Source organism: Camarhynchus parvulus, chromosome 1 (assembly GCF_901933205.1).
Source record: "Camarhynchus parvulus chromosome 1, STF_HiC, whole genome shotgun sequence".
Classification (NCBI taxonomy): Eukaryota; Metazoa; Chordata; class Aves; order Passeriformes; family Thraupidae; genus Camarhynchus; species Camarhynchus parvulus.
The window spans coordinates 47,952,093-47,973,349 of record NC_044571.1 but is presented as its reverse complement, the minus strand read 5'-3'; the positions used below and the strand labels follow the sequence as shown (position 1 = coordinate 47,973,349).

The following is a 21,257-nucleotide window of genomic DNA, read 5'->3' as shown; positions in this document are numbered from 1 at the left end:
GACCTCATTGATAAAAATGTCACTATCTAACAGAAGCATTTTGTAAAAATTTGTTTAACACTAAGCATAAGTGTAGAGGACAGTTGTTCGTCATTGCCCATTTTCATTCCTCAATGCGTGGTGGCAAACAATTGTATTTTGAAGAAAGACTAGGGTAATTGACACCAACCAGATCAAATGAGAGCACTGAAAGACAGCCAGTATTAGTGGGGCTTGATCAGTGATCAATTCGTGTTTTCTGTCTGCAGGACTGCTCATAAAACCTCAAAATCCTAAATGATGTGGATATAGGCTGATTTAATTTCTTAGTATTCTAAGTATTTAATTTCTTAAACACTCATAATTTTTGTACACTGGTTTTTGGAGACAGTAAAGAGAAATCACTTTAATCTTTCTTTTTGACATGGAATGTGATAAATGAATACTTGTTCACCCTTAATACAACAGTGCTTCATGCAAATATCTGCTGTCATTTTCCTGAGCTGTATTTATTGACCTGTGTTTCTCACATGTGTAAGCATCAGAGAAGCCTCAATTAAATTTGTTACTGTCATTAAGCAAAATTTACTTTTTTCTGAGGCAACTTTTACGTGGAGCATAATTCACTAATTGTTTTGGAAGTGCCAGTATGAAGTACAGTAGTTAGCAGACGGTTTTTTAAAAGTCTGAAATTATTATACATGGGTTTTGTAGACCTTGTGAAATTAAAATTGAAAATGCTTTTTTTTCCATCTGGCTTGAAAAGGAAGTTTTATGGCATGCATTTCAGAGATAAACACATTCAAATGCAGCTTCTTTTTAATGCTTTTTCAGCCCTTCTTTCCTTCCCATTCCCTTCCTCTCCATCAGTCATGTATCTGCAGCAAAGTTGAGCTCAACAAACTGATGCTTTTTTAGTCACTTAAGATGACCATTTAGGAATGCCTGAAATTATGTGGAGCTGAATTATAGCTCCTTAGAATTCTTGTTTAACTGGCTTTTTGTCCTTCCATTGAAATTGTCTGTGTGAATAGCAGTGTTTTTTAAGTAAGTTATCTGATACAGTGTCTTGGTTAATTAATCTGAAATACAGAGCACAGCTGGAATTTCATGGCCGTATCAGTGAAGCTGACTGCTCTGAGTTGGTACAGCAGTCATTCAAGGATGTTTTTAACCTAATTGCCATACCCTAGTAAATTATTTTGCTCTATTGACAAAGGGGAACATGTGACAGAGCTTTAGGTCACTGTGCTTTTTTAATGCCCTTTTAGTCATAAACATTATTTCTGTAGTAAGTGCTTGTGGGTGAAGCAGCCAAGTGAATTTCCCTTGATCTCTCTTGATTTCATTTATTTTTATAGGAAATTTCTTATGTCAGTTCCAATACATTATGGTAATAGGAGGAAAAACTAGGAAAAGAATTACCTATGCTTCTGTTCAGACCATTTTACTCCTGCTGCCGACAACATTATTTAATTTGTATCATCCTGCATTGTTTTGATGTTACTCATTTAAGTATAAAAGTGGTGTTTAATTGGTGTTAGTTTTCATCAGGTTCTTTAGGAAGTGCTGTGTGTGAAAACTTTTGTGTTTGCCAGTCTGCAGCTGGACCAATGTTCCACCTCTGCCTAAAACTGCATATATAATACCTGCCAAGTTCTGTTGAAAATCGAGTGCTGAGAAACAAAGCAGATCTCCCTTTCAGTATTTTAAGGTCCAACATTTTGACTCAATGGGAGAAATCTTTGGATCGTTTTGGCTGACGTCTCTGTTTGCTTTTGTTTGACTTCAAGTGCTGTGCCTTTTAAGTTTGGAAGCCTTTTAGACACTTTTAATGTGCTCGCGCCCTCTAGTGACCCTGGAGGTGTTCTTTGCCTTGCTTGTGTTTTTCTGTGGGTTATAAAATTGGTTAGTGCAGTGCTGTTGCATCAGCACTTGATTTTAAGATACTAACCTTATTCTATAACTTTTATTTTATATTAAGGAAATTATTAGAAGACCTTTCGAGCAGGAAAAGTATAGAGCATACTGTGTGATGTCTTTTCAAAAAATATTTAATAGTTTGGCTACATATCAAGATAGTTACCTTAAAAAAATGTATGTTGGTTTTCATTGTCAAAGTACTAATCTGGAATAATTCTAGCTTCATTTAAGATGAATAGATAGTATGTACATATCTTCTACAGAAAATTTGGGCTCTGTCAATATAAACAACAAATAAGACTTGTTTTGTACTTACAAATTATTTTTTTAAAACTTCCTTTATGTGGACATGTTACAGGAATGTCAATTTTCTTCTAGTTTTAGAAACATGATTAATACTTTATCCTATAGGTAGTTATTCTAAGCTTTTCACTAAATTATCACTAACCTGTGAATCCAGGAAGAAGAGTATCCACCACGGGATGATTTCAGTGATGCAGATCAGCTTAGAGTGGGCAATGATGGCATCTTCATGTTGGCATTTTTCAGTAAGTTATCTTGTATCCCAGACCTACTGAGGTATATCTTAATTGTGCCTTTTTCCTATGGAATATAAAAGAGAGCTGTGATAAATTTCAATAATGTACTGTAATGAACAGATTTTTCTGCCTGTGCTCAAATATAAACACTTCCTGTTCCAGATACAGCAAATATGTTGCCTTTTTTTTTGTGGCATCTGTCACAGATAAGGAGACAAAGCAAAATTATAGTAAATGCTTGAAGGTCTATCTAGCACTGGAAATTCTGTCATCTTCTGGTTGGGCCGCCAACTTGAATTCAAGGCCAGATCACAGAAATCTGGCAATTGATTTTTAACTAGAAAATATTTGAGAGAGGTGATGTGCTGTATAAAAGTTGCTGGTGTTAGTGTAGTGAATTAAACAGCCGTGGGCTGTTGATTTTTTGGAACAAATCCAACCATACTCATTTTCAGGTTGAACTAACCACTGTTTATATAAAAATGCATTGTTTTCAGGTAATCTCTGATTTCAACAAGCCCTCCTGTAGCTCTTTGTCATGTACTGTGTGTACACTGTGCATGTCTTGTAACTTGTGTACTGCATTAAGCAAAGTTAGATTTAGCAGCTAGAAGCTGTTTCTACGAGGAAGCTGTGTTAGTTTTACCAATTGCCTATTTCTTCCAAATTTCTGAGGGTTTTTCCCTTTCTGAAATAAATGTTTGGCAACCTGGATGGAAGAAGTTTGGTGTTGAGAATATATCTGTTCTGCTGAGAATTCATCATGATTAAAGCTGATTGATTATCCACTGAAGCCTCAATTATGTCTTTTACCCTAGGTTTTGTAGAAGTTGTTCTGTAATCTTTTTTGCAATCTCTTTAACAGTTGCAGGTTACAATGCTTTCACAGAAGGTTTTTTCATCTTGGTATATGATGTGGTGTTTGCATCTTGGGATCAAAATATATGTGTCTGCCTCACAAAACAAATCTATAAAGATGTTTATAGAGTAGCAAAGTGAGTTTTGTAGTCTGACCTCTTTCTGTAGTTAGAGCATAGAAAGAGTATATTCTTGGGGTCAAAGGGAGGTATGACAATTTTTCTTTTTTGCTTTATTTTCCTCTCCCTTTTCTATGTTCTGTAACTTTTTGTATTTAACCTATTTAGTTCCTTTATTGTGTGAACTTGTTCTTCCTTTTAAATTCTGGTTCAGGCCTTCATTAGCACTGCACTAGGAGGCCAAGGGAATTGTTTGCTTTAATATGTGTTAAGTCCTTTAAGTCACAGATGTCCAAAATTGCATTCCCAGAACCTGGTGTCCACCTTCAAGAATGCAAGTATGTAGTTGGATAAATTGGCAACCTTCTCTTCAAATAGATATTTAGCTGAGTCTGACTGCGCAGAACAGTACTCTTAAACATTGGACAAAAATACCCTGTAGATCATAATTTTTCATGATTGTTCTGAGACTATTTTGTTGCAAATTTTGCTTGCCTATGAAGGAAATGCATAAAATGAGTGGGTACACATTGTAAGGTATTTAAGCAAGTGTGCATTTAATTGGAATGTGTTGGTTATTATGGATACTAGTTACATAGGGAAATTGATAAAATTTACTTTCTGTTTGTGCTCATAGTATGAGGAGTTCACAAAACCAGTTGTAGATAGTAATAGACCTGAAATGTTAGATTTTAGTAGTTTTTCTTAGGAAATTGGCGTATTAAATTAAAAATGAGCTTAACATATTGAGGGTATACTTTATATGTGGGTTGTGTATTCACATTTGTCCAATAAGTAGATAAAAGTCTCCAGGAAATTGATGTATGTAGATTTAGAAGAGCAGCATTTAAAATTAAATTTATAATAAGACTATCTTTTGGGTTTTTCTCCAGAGTGGGATATCTTTAAATGCAAGTAGAGGTGGCAGATCACAGAAAGCCTCAAATAAATTCCCTAACATAGTTAAAATGTAAGAGAACTGTATCAGGAACTGCTCTCTATTGAAAGGAGAGTAAACAAACGTCTTGTTCCAGATATGCTCTCCCACTTCCTCCCTGTCAAGTACAGCATTACATCTTGGGGATGTAAGCAGGGGCAGATAGCTTTGTTTTAAGTATAAGAGTAAGTTAGAATTCTTTAGTTTCATTTTATGCAAGTGAAGGGTAGCAAAATAAGCTTTATACTGAGCTTACCTGCATATTGCAGTCGCTTAGCAATATGTATCCACCATCTAGTGGTAGCTGCCCATGTTGCATAAAATTGCTGTCTCCAGGCCATCTAGTGGCCAAATCTGTTTGTTGGGGGGTTTTGGTTGTTTTAGGAGCCTGCTGCATGCTGGTTACAGACCTGTTTCCCATCTAAGCTATAAAGTTGTTCTGTTTAGCAGGACCAAACAGAATAAGACAATACACACTAAGGAAGTGAAGTTCTTTGCATGAAGAGCTGGATTTTTTGGCTTGATCCAGAAACTTGGTGAAAAGACTTTGAAAAACAATCAATTTTATTTCTGATATATGGTAAAATCATGTTTCAGGAAATTGGTGCTGCCCTAAGTCTGTGATTATGTTGGTGAGCTAAGAATCTGCTCTCCGATGGTCTGGACTGATGTCTGTCTGTTTCTTATTTTGAAGGAAATGAATATATAAGTGAATATTCATTTTGCTATGAATGCAAAATGGAAAAAAAATCTATCAGACCACTTCATGTGTTTTTTTTCTATTTTGTATTTTTAAGTGCCTTGGACAGCATGGTAGAAATGTTCTAGAATGCCAGAGGAAGTTAGTAGGCGAGTTTCTCAGAGTATTTTTTTTTGTATGCGCAACGAAAAGGAGGGATTTCTGAGCTGTATCTTTCCAATTTGAACACAGCTCTTATTGTGATACAGCAAGTAACTGTCATGAACAAAGGGGTTGGTTTTCCTGCTTAATCTGCCTGTAGTGGAAGTCTTTTGAATTATGTCTGATAAACTCATACTGGTACGTTATCTGAAGGAGATCCTTTTGGACGTTACTAAAAGGCTTATATGGTTTTCCTTTATATTTAAGGAATATTTTAGAACCAACCTTTTTTTCCTGTGGACCCCAAGAGGAATGGTGGAGCTTATCTGAATTCTTTGAAACCATGTAAGGGAGTTTTGGGTTGTCCCTACAGCATAGGAAAAATGAATTTGAACTTCACAGATAGGTTAAAAAGGAGATAAAAATGGAGAAAAGTGTTCAGTAGTATAACCAAAGCTTAAATTCTCATACAGAAATCTGACCTTTTTGAACATCTAGGCTATTTAATAACCACATACAACTCACAGCAATAAAATCTGGTTTTATAGGGAAATGCAAATGTACAAAGTGTCCTAGACACCACACTGGAACAGAAAATAACCATGCCAAAGTTTTTTAAATTAATGTTCATAGAGTTTTCAAACCTGTTAATTGTCTCAAGCAGCCAATAAACTGCACACAAGCTGGGATACCTTCTTTGGGGATTTCAGTGGGGGTCCACGTTGGAAGGCAGAGTTGCAGCACAAGCTCAGGGTGAGCACAGACTCCTTGTGTATGCTTCCTGAGGCGTAGTAAGCATGGTTGAAGTTCCCATGGGAGTCTTCCTCTGTGTAACTTTAGGAAACCTGACTTCTGCATATATCACAAATGTTCTGCAGGTTTCCCTTAGTCATGCAAGAGAAGCTGAGGGGAAGTTACTTCATTAAAATTTTTAATGTTGGGAGATAGGGAAACTGTTTTCAGTTCTTATTTCTCTCAGGTTGTTAGGGGAGGCTGACTGACCTTCATACACAGTCACCTAACTTCTTTCTTACTGTAGAAACAGTTTGACTTACATAGTTTTTCTGTATGCATTAGATATAATACAAAACAATTGGAACAAGGAGGCTCCTAGTTGTGTAGTAAGAAAAACATAGCAACAAGAGTAATGAAGAAGTAGGAATAAATTGCCAAGGAATGTTTCTGAACATTAATCACTAAGAAAAAAAAGTTGTGTTTTCTGTGGAAGCTGACAGCCAACACTTCCAGTGATGATCATCAGTCTGTAAGTGAGCCCTCAGGATGGAGCAAAGATATATAACTCAGTTAAAGAATGGAACAAAAATGTTTGCAGGAGTTGGAAGAATAATTCCTAGTGCCATGAAATCCTGGAGAGAATTATTTATTATTGCAGTATGTTTAGTGAGTCAAGGCCAGGCATAAAGCATTAAGCTCTTTGGTGTTTGCTACATATTAAAGTAGTAAGTAAATGAACAAAAAATTGTGGAATAAAGGTTATAACTGAGCAAAAGTTGCTTTTTGTATATGGTTGCCCTTATAATCTTTTTACAGACTTGAGCCATGGCTAAAATTTGGAACATAAAGCTTCAGATCAGTTTTACTGGCTTATTTTTATGATACTTAAAAACTTAAAACAAGTGATTAATGTGTAGTTGTGGAAAGCTAAGTAAAAAAGATCAGCAGGTGAAGTGCTGGAGCAGCTAAGGAAAAATCCCAATGTAATGCGCTTGTCATTATTATTTCATCTGATGTATTTCAATATGTCCAATTGAAAAGTCTTGTACTTTGTGTTTTGGCTGGGGTTATTTTACTGAAAACCTTGAGGGGAAATAAATGTAGGGATGCATTGGATCACAAACATTCTTTATTAAAAAAGACCTATAGTCCAACCCTCCTCCTCCCAAAAACCCATTTCTTATGTGGGTCATTATCACCCACATAGTTGTTGTCATGAGAAGATAATGTTTATATTCTTCTTATGTGAATTACATTTATATGGACTTTTTCCTTTTGTAATCACCTCAGGAATTACTAAATTCAAAAATCATACTTTTATCAGTCCCACTTCTCTGAATGGTATAGAGTATTAAAAGTAGATACTGAAATCATGATGCCAGTGCAGTCAGCATGAGTTTGGTCTAAATGTCTGAAATGTGTTATGGAAAGTTGACAGTGAATGAAAGTTGGGCTCAAGTAGGCATGTAATCACTTTTGGGATAGAAAACAATTCTTGCACAGTGATTTGATTTGCAGGGGAGATCTACAGGATGCACACAGAATCTGGCTGCATGTAGAAAATGGGCAAGCTGAAGTTAAGAATTCTTTCTAAGGGTCATGATGTGGTTGTAGCAGCTCGCCAGATTTTCCCCCCTCAGTTTTAGGAATGGCTTTCCTTGACAGCATGTTATTAGTGTCATGGCAGGTACATTGTCTGTGCAGGGATGTCATGGGAGGTGATGTTGTATGGTGGATGAGGTCATCTCTTGAGCAGCTGAGCAGTGTCATTTACATTGCACAAAGTTAAGTGGATGCAGAAAAATAGTGGAGGATAGCATTTGTTACAGCAAGGAACTTGTACAGTGACTTAGTTATCTCTAGTAGCTAGAGAAGGGAGTTAGTAATTCTAGATAAATTAATGCATAATTCCTTTTCCTGATCACTCCCCTCACTGATCTATTTTCTCCCTCAGCTTGATGGGGGAGCTTGTGCTGTGGCTTCTGTATGACAACATAGGGATGAAAATTATGAAGAACTTTCATTGCAGTAATAAGTTGAGACAGGAATTATACAGGAATTTACTGCAGTAACTCTTACCAGATGCAGTGTAAGCTGTAAAGCTCAGAGCTTGCATGGCTGACAGAAGATACACGTAGATGCACATGATGGAAAAAGATATACAGATGGGCAAATGAGGCTGATCTTGATGTAGAGAAAAGCAATTGGAGGGAATTGCAGTCTGCTCAGAAGATGCATTTCTGAAAGTAAATATTGTATTTCATAACCAGAATGAAACAAGGAAATGATTTTCAAAGTAGTGGTGGGACATGGGATGTAAGAAAGAAGTAATGGCAAATATGGAAAACATGTAGACATTATAGTTGCCTCTCTTAAGTTTGTTGAAATGATGCAACACCAAGGCAGTTTGGGAGAATCTCCCTGATTGCCTGTGTTTTAGAGCAGTGGAAGTAACATATTCCTTGTGCTGCTGAAGATACGGATTTTTGATTAGGTTCTGACTGTACAAGTTTTCTAGCAAACGGTTATAGATAAAAACTTAAATAATGAGATTTTTCTTCTGTATGTACTTCAGTTTTATTGGAATATATGAACTTGCATAGTTTACAATTTTTATAAGGTTTGTCTTTTCTGCTTGTATTAGCTACTTATGTAAGTTGATAGAGCAGCAGACTGATTAGAGAGAAAAAAACCCCTACTGTGAACAAGACTGGAATGTGCTGATGCCTTTACTTTCAAGAGTTGGGCAAATACCTTGATGTTAAATATCCATCAAATACTTATGCAGTGACTTATGCATTCTATTTTGAATATTCATTTAGTTCAAGTTGAAAGTCGGGTAAAATTGTTAATGCTTCTCTTTAATCATAAAAAGCTAATTTTTTCCCCTCCTGTATTTATGATTAGGAAATCTCTGATTTTTATAATGCATTTACAAATGAGTTGAGGTAATTAAAAAAATATAATAAAATTGTACATATTCTGAGAATTTCTCTAGTGCTTGTAGACCATTAGAAACATGTGAATCTTGTGTCCTTTTTAAGATACCTGTCTTTAGGTATACCTCACCATAGTCAAAGTCACTCTTGGTAGTTTGAGTAGCAGGGAGGAAGAGCAGTGAGCTCTTACTCTGAGGCAGGATCAGAGAATGCATTGAATAAGGAGCTTTTGAAATCTGTTACTGTTAAAAGAGGGTGGATTTGGAGAACTTCTTTAAAATAGGGAAATCAAAATAATTTATCTAGGCTCTCTCAAATGTAAATCTGTCTTGGAAAAATAGGTAAATGTTGGGGTCACAGTGTTGTTCTGTAGGGGTTTTTTTTAGCAGGGGTTGGATTGGTTTTGTTTGTTTCCTCTGCGTATGCCAATTTGGATCAGCGTCTGCTCAAAGGTTTTTTTTTTTTTTTTTTTTTTTTTTTTTTTTTTTTTTTTTTTTTTTTTTATTTTGTTTCTTGGGGTCCTTTTAGATTAGTAAATTGTATAAAAGTAACAATTCATGTTGCCACCATCTTTTACCCATGCCTCTGACCAGTGCAAGATTCCCACTTGCACTAAATAACTATTTTGATGTGAAGTCCTCCAAAATTTTTGAAACTTCAGTGTGTTTAAAGTTCATGGAATCTTGCTGCAGTTTCACAGACTTGATTTTGCATTTGTGAGCATATCATTGCATCTTCATGTAGATTATTGGAAAAATTTTAATAAGGTCTTAAAGTATAAAAATAATGGGGTTTTATAGATAGTATTTCAAAATGCTTTAATTAAAGAAAACTATTGAGCAATTTTCTGTTCCTAGTTGTGTGTTCAAACTTTAACTGAAGAAACAGACTCATTTTTCCTCTGACGATTTAATGTCTGAATTTTATGTAGCTAAGTTTGGGATTTTAAGCACTGAGGATTTGTTGGCAGGGGTTTTGTTCCATGCTGCCCCTCTTCCATTCCTCTCTAGCCTCCTCTGTGATTCTTGTGTTTACTGTGGAGTTCCCTAATCTTTTCAATTTTCCACTGTCATGTTCTCTCCACAACTCCTGAGTTACCGTCCTCTACCAGTTCCTCCAGCTATTCTGTTTGGTGGTTTTCTTTTTGGATGCCCTCACTGATTTCCAAGCTAGGTCGTTCCTCTAATTGTGAATTCTCACACTCTGATATAATGCATGCAACCTGAAGTCAATACAGATGATGATGCTGATTGCCAAGTACATATGCAGATATGAAACTTCAAATTGTTAAACTGGGGGCTGTGTAAAAGTGTTCATTGAAGCAATAGTGGTAGTTATGCTCAATGTCCTTTTTGTTCATTGATTTTTTTAACTTCTGTGTAAAGCTTCCAAGGCTTCTTATGTCTTATGAATATAGATCTAAAAGAGAAGGCATGAATATAGATCTAAAAGAGACCCATGAAACAACAGCTGCTCAACTTACCTTCATTTCTACACTAAGTTTTTGGAGCAAAAGTGGATACTTTTGTTCTCTTGGATCCAAAATGGATAAAGCTAAACACTGCAGCCTTGATACATGCACATATGTGTGCATGTAACTATATTTTTGGTTATAAAGCTGCTGAAAGGGTTTTTCTTCTTTGTTTTAGTCCAAATCTTGTATGTTATAGTCCTTTTTGTGAATTTACTTTCCATGTCCAGTATAATCTGGTTAGGTGTCTATGGCAGTATAATACTTTCTTTTATGTTGGAATTTTCTCTAGTGTAAAGTAGTAGGTTCCAGCCTGTTTACCATTTGCTTTGTCATTAAGTGACTATACCATGGGGAATGTCTGGGTTCAAAGTCAATCTCTGAAAGCCTGAATTACCGGAAGAGAATTAACTGACTGTGTAAGCATGTCCTTAGTAGTTTAAAAGTGAAATTACTGTGAACTCTGTTTGCTTAGCTATACAGATTAACAGAAGCTACTGTTTCTTTTATTTTATAGTGGCATTTATTTTCAACTGGATTGGATTTTGTTTATCCTTCTGTATAACAAATACCATAGCTGGAAGGTATGGTGCAATCTGTGGATTTGGTCTCTCCCTGATCAAATGGATTCTCATTGTACGGGTATGTTTCTTGATTCACACAATACAGACTCTGTACAACAAACACATAATTTATTCAAGGATATAATAAGGGAATTGAAAACCAGTATTTTTTCTTTTTTTTACCTGACATAGCATTTGATGTTCACATTTCCACTAAAATAAATACCAAATGACTCATTCCTTGTACAAGTATTTAAAAGTCTACAGAAGAAGTGGAGCAAGTACCTAAAATATCACTGGTATTATAGTGTCATGTGTAAAAGATTTATAAATGTCTTAGCCTGTTAGGAAGGGAATATAAGAAAGCATTTCTTCCTTGTATTTGATTCTTTTATTCCTTGTAAGATACATATGGGATCAAGTCCAACTTAAATATGAAGTTAGTAATGTTTTTATAATCTTAAATGCTTGATTCTTGATGTTTTCACTGCAAAACTAGGTACTTTTCCAAAAGGCACAGTAGCTAAATCCAAGTTACTTAGCTAAGTGGATGTTAGATGAAATGTAATGGTGCTTTCTGAACTTGAATTCAGCTTATTTGTAAGACACAACATTTAAAATCCTGTCCCTTTTAATGAAGAAAAAGATCTTGGATAACTTACATATCTTTCATATTCTGCCATCAATAACCTTTTTTTTCCCTCTGTGTATGTGTTAGTAACTTGATTTAGACTCAGAATCATAGTAAAAAAATTGTTAGAAGATTGCATGGTCCTTCCTGGACATGTACAGCATCCTTCTTAGAGCTTTTTTTTGCATTTCCTTTTTGCTCATTCAGAACAGGGAAATGCTGCTGGACCAGATGTGATTCTGGTGTATTTGTTGGAATTCAGGGGCTGGGATGGAATGTATCTTAATGGAGAGAGAAGACATAAATTTTTCAACTATGTGTTTGTTTGGGATATTTTCATCTTCCCTTAAGGCATACTGAACAGAGGGCAGAAATTGCTCATTATGTCAGTTTTATTATTCCTCTCTGCTGGAAAATGTGCTCAAAACAAATATACAAATTAATATATGCTAAACTTCCTTTAGAGCACAGAATTACTGTGTTCTAGACTATAATTAAAATATTGTATGTAATCCATTTTTAATTCAGAAATATTAGAGCTGGCCAATTCCAAGACCTCAGGGATGGAGTTTTTCATAATGAAGATCATGATGTTCCTCTATTGTCTCCCTTCCTAGAGACAAGAGCAGAAAGCTCGTGAGGTGTGTGTTGACAGTCATTTTAATGGTGACACACAAGCAGGCCTGTGTGCACCACATTGTTCTGTCCTTTTCTTTCAAGCTCTTCCTTTTTCACTCAGGGTCAGTAATACAAAACTTTTTAGTGTCTAAACAGCCTGAATTCATGTATGCTTGATCTGTATCAGTTTTTACTGGGGAGAAGGAAGGGTAGGGGGAGCAATTTTGCTATTGGGGAGATTCTGCAGCCATGGCTGATTCTGCCCAAGGAGAGGAGGAGAGGAGAGCAATGCACGTGAGCAAGTATTTGATTGCTGGTTTTAGTGAACCTTCTTTCCAATTAAATGAAATTGTAACTATTGGAAAAGTATATTGATATGTTTGTGTGTGTATGTATACAGCTATATATTTATAAGCACACACATACAATGTTTAGAGAATTGAAAATACTGACTAACAAGTGAGATAGGATCAATGTCAATGTGTTGTCAAAATCCTAGGAATTGCGTATTTATATATGGATAATGTTAAATTACCAATTCTTTAGTTGAACTTAGCAATTCTGTTTCTTGCTTTTTTTTCTTTGATTGATGGTCGAAATGAATACTCATACTCTTATATAAGTATACTCTTATATACTCAAAGACTTCACATAATCTGGCTTTATTCTGGAGCAAACATGTGGATTAATTGAAGAAAAAACCCAGCTTTATCTGCAGTTCTTTATATGTCTTAGATTTTCATCTGGTTATATATGAGGCCCAGTATCTTTTGTTTGGGATTTTTTGGTTGGTTTTCTTTGTTTTGTTGTTTTTGTGGGGGTTCTTTTGTTTGTTCAGTGTTTTTTATTTCCCCTCCCATTACTTCTTGGTTGATATACTGAAATGTCCTAGAAAGAGCAAATGGGAAGCACTAAGCACAAAAGTCAGGATGCAGTAAACATAATGAATGACAGCAGGGTAGAAATGTATGGGAAGTGTGCAGAGCTGCTGAGTAGGTTAGTTTACTCCTGGCAACTCTTCACTCATCTCCCCATTTCTACTTATTGTGGGGGTTTTGGAGACATTTGATTAGCCTTTTTATCAGTGAAGCATGAAGTCTGGAGTCTGGTAAAGGCACAGATACCTGTCTCCAGTACGATCACACCCTGCCCTCCAGCTGCCTCCCACATCACAGGGAGGACAAAACTGTCTGCCATGGTCACTCGCAGGAACAGTTGAAATGGCACTTCAAGGTTCATTTAGTTGCGTTCAGCTCACTGCTGGGAACTGAATGCTGGTTTGAAAATGAAAAGACTTTAATGAGTTGGGGGTCTTTATGGGGCTGGTATTCATGGCAGTGATTAACAGTAGGGGGTATACAGAAGGTCAAAAGCTCCCCTTTTGTAGGGTCAGCAGAACATCCCTGTCTGATAAGATTAAACTAATGTGGCTTTTCGTGTTAATATCTAAAGCAGCAGGCTGCTGTAATGTGTTTGAGATGGCAGGCACTGAGGGGAAAAGGGGAAAATCAACAAGTGGTGACTCATTATAATAAAAAATGACAGATTACTGGCAAGTGATACAAGGGTGTTTTCATATATACATATATATTTTACATGGGTACACACATGTATTTTTTAGAGATTTTTAATCAATTTGCTGCAAACCAACTGACAATAGAAGTGTTTTATTTGTGTAATTGACTGCTGTACATATACTAGTTTTGCATTTTAGTAGGATACATTAATTTTAACTTGCTCTTTCCTCCATGCTTTCTCTATTTGCATAGTGCATTAAATATGTCTTAGTCATCTATCTTACTACAGCTAAGCCTCCTCTATGAATTTCAGTTTTCAGATTATTTTACTGGATATTTCAATGGACAGTACTGGCTTTGGTGGATATTTCTTGTACTTGGTAAGTGGCAGTTGAATTCATTTCTGTTTTGATGTGGAAGTATTCAAAGATGAATCATGTAGCTGTAAATAAGAGTTTTGTAACATGTTTAGCTATGTGCTTTTCCTTAGCTGCTGATAATTTTGTGTTTTGTTTTTATTTCCGTACTATTCATGAGGTTATTGGTTACCATAGTGGTGTTATTGTGTGAACTGTGGACTATTCAAATACCCTTCAGCTCAAAAAATTTTGTTCTGCATAAGGGATTATGTGTAGAACTGAGACTTGTAACTTATGCTTTTTAAAATTGCTTCTACTGTTCTAGGGGTGCAGAACTGTGTAATGAAACTTTGGCCTTATGTGATAAGTAATATTTACATGTATAAACATATAAGTCAAGTAATAAATTTTAAGAAATGTGTTTGAACCCAGGAAGGTGGAGTCTGCTGTCTTGTGCACAGGTCACAAAATGTCCTTTTTGAGTCCTTTGAAATGCAAACTGCATCAGCAGTTGTTCAGTAGGATGAGAGAATGGCTTCATGCTTGCTGATCACAGTGGTCCCATGATGTCAGCTTTCTCTTAAGAGCTCTGTCTGCCCATGTTTCAAGTCTGATGCACATCAAATTCTGCTCTTGTGTTTGTTTTTAATGAAGGTATACCAAAGCCCAACCACTATAACTTTTCTCCCACTGTGGATTTTGTAATTTGGATATGGAATCTGGAATTATTTTCTTTAACAGAAGTGAATGCTGCTATGCATTTTAATTTCTGTTTCCAGCTCTGGAAGCATGGTAAACTGTTGCTGGTTCAGTAGGTGGCACTCTTCCCTTTGAGTCAATTGATTCAAGTGGCTAACAGCAAGTGTTAAAATGAATCATTAAGTTAAGAAAAAAGACCAACTCTGAGATCTTCACTCTGACTCACTATTTATCTTGCAAGAAATGTCAAAAGTCTTAAACAACATTACCTAAAAATTTCTCTATATGCCTCTTAGTAGCGTTTAAGGGCATTCATCAGACTCTCTAATGCCCACCTTGCTCTGCTATTGTGCACTTGGTTGCTTGATATACATAAAACCTGCAAATGTTTAACAGCTCACAGCATCAGTCCCTTGAATGCTTTTGTATTTTTTGAGGTTATTGTATTGAAGTAGGTGAAATGACTCTTTGCAGGCACAAACATCTCCAGATAAGTCTTTAATTAAAACCAAGCCCGTGGTGCCTGAAATTGAGATTTGACACCTTTTTTCATTAGGATAAAAATAGTGTTCTTCCCCTATGGAAGAACACTCTATGGAAAAAGCTGTCATTTTTCTTTTTACTAGTCTTTTGCACATATTCAGGAAGTAGCTCACTTTTATTTGGGAAAGCCTTATTTTTAGTCTGAAGTGTTTGAGGGTTTATTTTTTCTTTAAATCACAAGTTGGAATAAAAACCCTCTGAGGCATACAGTGTGCATCTGGCAGTCAGCATTCCCTTGTCTTATGTAGGTTTTGCATGAAATATGCCAACAAAATTTTTAAACTGATGAAGTGGCTTTATGGTATTGCTAGAACACCATAGAAGGAGTCTACCTAAAAAAGCTGCTTACAATGACATGGAGTATTATCATGTCATGGGAACACTGCCAACCAGATCTGTGTTTTGTTGTTTTGGATAACCTTTTGTTAGAGCACACAAAGTACTATGCCCAGTTTCTCTCCAGAAGTGAATGAGTTGGAGTCTTTCTTTTGCATAGCCCTTTGACATCCTTCAGCCCACCTACTGCCATCTCCTCTCCTGCTGTTCATCCATCGTTTCTGCTCTCTTTCCTTCTTTCAACAGCTGGAAAAATCTGCTTGTGCGTCACGGAAGAGCAAAGTGGTCTACTTCCAAAGAGCTGTCATGTATCAGTGAAAAAATTGGAGAGAGACAATTCTAAATTTCGAATTTAAATGTTAGCCAGTGTTTCTTATTGAGGAACACAATGGAAAGTGGGGTGGTTTTTCTTTCTTCCTTTAACAGAGAAATGTAAAATATGGGTTGAGCTGGGACTGATTTTCCACCATGTATGATGCAGAAAGTATTCTATCAAGCACCTAAAGAGCTGCCTGCCCTCATTTTGCTGTTTCAGCTTCTTTTCAGTTGAAAGGGGGACTACCTCTGGTAGCTTTTGGGTAGCAAGTTTTGTAGCAGACTTGCAGTCAAGATCTTACTGCTTTCTTCTCTATGCAGAATTCACCTTAGTCACAGAAATGTGTCCCTGGCTTAGGTGAAGTTCCAGCAGAGCAGCAGAGTATTTTTTTTTTTGCTTGCATGCATGTCCTAAGGAAGCTTTGGTTTAAAAAAGAAGAGGAAAGTTAAAACAATCATAAACACAAATCATTTAGAGAGGAATTGATCATTGGAAAAAATAAAGGGCTCATGCAGGATAGCAGGAAGGAAAAGTGCATCATGTAGGAAAGAAAATAATTAAATCCTTTAATGAATTTGTAAAACCTGAGTTTAGATTTTCATTTGAACCTTTGGAGTTTTAATGCACATGTGTATATATTCACGTAAGCATATATCTTCAAGGTGCCATTATTGGAAATGTAACTTCTCTGTGACTATTGTGTACATATTTTTCCTTTTAGCAGAAATATTCTTTCAAATGCAGTGAAATGTAAATAATTTAAAAGATTTTGAAATTTGGAGTTGACAGAAACTGTAATATTGACATATGTTGAGTAATTTTGATGGTTAAATCTCAAGTCCTAATCTACTATAATTCATTACTGGCTTCTTGCTAGAGCAATCCTTCCTTTCATTTTTTCCTTCTCTTGACTCAGTACATTTATTGTGCATATTGCTAAAGGTATATTTTGTGAAGCAGGTACTCTTCTAACACACTAGTAATTTATTTTGAGAGCTGTACTTGAAAAGAGTTTGCAAAACAGATTCTTTTATGTTTCAGGATTTTTTTCATCTTTGTAATTATTTTCAAGAAGTCTTTTTAGCTGATGGCACTTGAAGTCTAAATCAGTAAAATTTGTGGAAAACCTTTCATAAAATTGAATCCTTGCATCACAAGATGAAAGCTGACTTAGTTGTTGAATTTGTGAATGATAAATGAAGACTTCAATTTACTTTGTAGGCTAGGTTTTAAAAATTATGTGACTAAGAATAATGTGGGATAGTGTGTATTTATGTTAATATACTTAATTTTGTGCATTTTCTACACTTCCAGGACTCCTCTTGTTCTTTCGAGGCTTTGTTAATTATCTTAAAGTCAGAAATATGTCTGAAAGCATGGCAGCTGCTCACAGAACAAGATTTTTTTTCTTGTACTGAAGGTAAGCCATTTTTAGTGATGTGGTTATCTTTCCCAGGAAAATGAAGAAAGAAATATTAGAAAGAGATAATCAAACTCCTGTCATAAAGCAGATGTTGCATGGTTTTTGGACGTCTGTCACGAATACTGTGTATATATTCTTCATGGGCTTGGAGATGTGTGAAGTTTCTTACTTGAAAGCATCCTCAATGCCTCTAGTTGTCCCTGGAACTAATGTTCAGCAACAAAAATTAGGAGGAACGTGTTTTTCCTAAGAAACAGTATCTGCTGCTGTCAGGATACTGTCCTTTGTGCTGGAAAAACTGGCTTTTGTAGTCAACCTGTCGTCAGCAAGTTAGGAAGCACTAATCTGCCTGCATATTAAATCTGATTGACATGGGTCTGAACATGCAAACAATAGTTGAGTACTGTCTCTCTTTACATGACTGGATTAAGACAGTCATGTACAAGTATGATTATTGTGTATGCAACAATGTGCTTTATGTATCCTTCAGGTAGCTGACTAATCAGTCTGGCACGTATCCACTCTTTTTTTTTTTAATACTATTTATCCGTTAAGTGGATTTATTGGACTTCGCTATGTAACTTAAACCAGGGGTCTTTATTTGCATTCAACTTTTTTTTAATTTAAATTGCATGACAAGATAAATTAGCCTAGAAATATCTATTGCAGCATTTTCATTGCTCTGCACTTAACAAAAAATGCTTAAAAGACTGTATTTTGACATATCTGGGAAACTATGTTTGCTGTTAAAAAAAAAACCAAGTATTTTATAAATTTTCTCCAGGATTGATCACAGGATTGATTTGAATTAACCTGCAACACATTTTCAAAGCCTGAAAACAGAGACACTATTCGACTGGGGAAAAAAAATTGTTCTTTTTATATATGACGAGCGCAAACATTTAGAAACAGCTAATGATGATTGTGTGCTATACAATATGCACTTGATTATGAAAAAAAAATCTGTTAATGTAACTGTGACATAATATTTCTTTTAAATGTGCTTTTTTCCCCCCCCAAATTACGCAGTAAGTTAATTAACTGAGATGTGTATTGCTTTTTAGCAATCAATATAAATTAGCAACTACATGGCAGCATTGCCTTTTTGCAACAGTTAGATATGGCTTCTTTTCTTAGTGTTGTGGTAACCTCTTCAGAATACTGAAATTTGTAGATCTGACTGAAAATATCTGTTAGCTTTCAGTACAGTAAAGTTAAAAAATAATATTTTAAAAAACAGTTGTTAGGACTAAATGGTATTTGAGAAGTGTAGTTTGAAGAGAATAAGTGAAAGTGTAGGATAATGCAGTCTGGGATTCCTTGCTCTTCTGCAATTAAAATTTTGTGCTGGGACAAAGCACTGTGTAACCCAGTACTTACTGAAGTTAATGAGCTGTCCTATCAGAGTTCAGTGGCTTTGAATTTTTTCTTTACCTGTAAGCACCACTGAGATGCGTGGGTTGTGGGCTTATAAGGTCTGTGGGTTGTTTAGAGAGATGAACACATAAATATTATGTTTTTGAAGCATCTTAAGTACTGGAACAAGAAGTTCAAATTAATTGCTATTGCATTTAAATGTCCTTGTTTTTGCATAGACAAGTAAGCTCCTCTAAAGTGACTCCTCTACACTAATTCTTAGTTTTAATAAATAATAACACTCCTACAGTTTGAGATATTCTCAGGTGCTCTTCTGAAGTCGTAACAGAATAATAGAAAATGTTTGTGCTTTTTTCTCCCATCCTGTCATGGTGGGTAGGGAGGCTGCTGTTTTGCTTGCAGTTCAGGTTTGCTGGTCACTTAGCAACGCTGCTTCTGGTGAGTCACAGCGATGAACTGAAGTACAATTTTTCTTTATCTCCAGACTGCATCGAACAGACATTCCTTTCCTATGCTGGTGTGAAACTTCCAGATGATCTCTAACCCTCCAAGTTAATAAGATAGAAGACTACTAAAACCAGAAGACAAATTAATGAAAATATGGCTTCAAAAATGAATGACAGGATGGCTTTATGATCAAGTACCAGTTCTGGTCATTCTAGTAAATATTTATAACTGTTGCCTTTTGTTTTAGCACATTTGTATATGTGCTTGTTAAAAAGATAGTATTGAAGTAAGAACAAACTATCTGTAAGTATAGATTAGGTACAGTCAGACTCAGTTAATCTGTGCTTGTTGTATCTGAAAGATTTGAGTGGTAACTTGTTTCACAGCTTCTGTGTACCACTGACTTGGTGATCTGAACTTCTGAGTACAATGAAATGCATTAAATGATTCAGATTAACCAGTTTAGACAGGTTTTTTATATAATTTAGATTCATCTAATGATTGTATAGAACATTTTTAAGTTTACTAAACCCCAAAATTCCTTGTCACAAACTTATATTCGCCAATATTTTATTGAATTCAGCCCAATATACTGGTTTGTGCTAAAACTGATACACTTTGAGTCCCCTGTAAATAACTCTGCATAAATGACTGTTTTAATTGCTTCTTAGGAAATATGTCAAAATATATTTTGTAACAGCATATTCTCTAAATTTTGTTTAATCTTAAGCTATATACATATTTTTTGTTAATTGGCTATTAAAGGTTTAGTTAGTAGTAGATGTAATTTTGGAGGTCTGCATTCTTGAGGTCACTATAAATACAACATCCACATTGAGTGCTTCTCAGAAAAATCATACAACTACTTTATAATGCTTGTTTAGAATAAATACATTGCCATTTCATAAGAACAAACAAGTTTAAATGCAAGGTAATTTGGGAACTAATATATGAAGGGAAAAAAAATCTTTTAAAGCTCTGAAAGTAGAAAATGTGTTTTACTTCTCCCTTTATTCATTTAAGGTATGCCATTATGTTCTTACAAATATCATCTCTTTAAGGGGTACTGTCTGCAGTTCATGCGCGTGTAGTTTCTTTTAAAGTTTGTGAAATTTATGCTTCTTCTTTAAATAGAAGACGACATCTCTCAGTCCTTTGTACAACTGGAATCTCAGTTGCAAAAATACATTGGCTGTTGGTTGCACCTTTGAGGAAAAATGTACAAATAGTTTCCTCCATTTTTCTTTTTAATTACTATTCTGGTTTTTTATTACTAACGTTAAAAACAGTGAGGTTTATGTTGTGTTAAGCTAGTGCTGTATTGAGTTTTGTATCTATAATTAACGTTTAAAATATACATATGTAAACATTTTCATTTTCCTAATCTTTCAGAGATAACTGTTTGTGACTAAAACTTTAGGGGCACCTCTACTTCTCAGCTTTTTATGGAAGAAGAAAGTTAAGTATTACGTTTAATATCCTATTGGGATTTCCTTCTAAACTTCTATTTGTTTCTGTGTTCTTTTGCATTCATTGTCCAGATGAAAAAGAAGTGAATAATAAAGCATTGCTTTGTTTTGCTAATTAAGACTTAATGCTTTTTTGGGGTTTTTTTGTACTCCATGTTGAAAAATGCACACTGCAGTATTTGTGTCAACATGGCATTACAGACAAATTACTTGGCAAAATAGTTACTAACCAATCCTCCCTGCTCCTTTTCATCTCATGTTTTATGGCAACAAACTGTGAGGACATTTCTTATAAGGAGTTGATGCAACCTTGCAAAGCAGGCAATATATCTTCATTTTCTATGCTTACCAAAATCAATTAGCACTATTTTTCAACTATATCAATTTTCCCATATTAAGTAGCAACTTCTGGTAGAATTGCTTTTGTTTGATCCATGCATTTTATAGGAAGCTTCATACACATACTTTGTGTACTACCTTGGAAAAATTCTCATTTGGTCAGAAAGAATATGCAGAGTTAAAAATGTTCACGTTATCTAATCCTCTATAGTTGATGCATCAGTTTGGAAGCCTGAAATCTCATCAGCAGGAGGAAGGGAACTGGGACAGTATTTTCAA

General features: G+C 35.3%; 1 protein-coding gene across 2 annotated transcripts in view; it reads left to right on the top strand.

The window, feature by feature from the left end:
* Positions 1–20,754, top strand: part of NDFIP2 (Nedd4 family interacting protein 2) — a 45,310-nt gene extending 24,556 nt beyond the window's left edge. For both annotated transcript variants that reach the window (XM_030971124.1, XM_030971113.1), the window contains 5 exons: positions 2,363–2,450; positions 10,859–10,983; positions 13,984–14,050; positions 17,238–17,343; positions 19,208–20,754. In XM_030971124.1, coding sequence (XP_030826984.1) covers positions 2,363–2,450; positions 10,859–10,983; positions 13,984–14,050; positions 17,238–17,341 — 384 coding nt within the window. In that variant the 3' untranslated portion in view covers positions 17,342–17,343; positions 19,208–20,754. The remainder of the gene's footprint in view (positions 1–2,362; positions 2,451–10,858; positions 10,984–13,983; positions 14,051–17,237; positions 17,344–19,207) is intronic.
* The last annotated feature ends 503 nt before the right edge of the window (positions 20,755–21,257 follow it).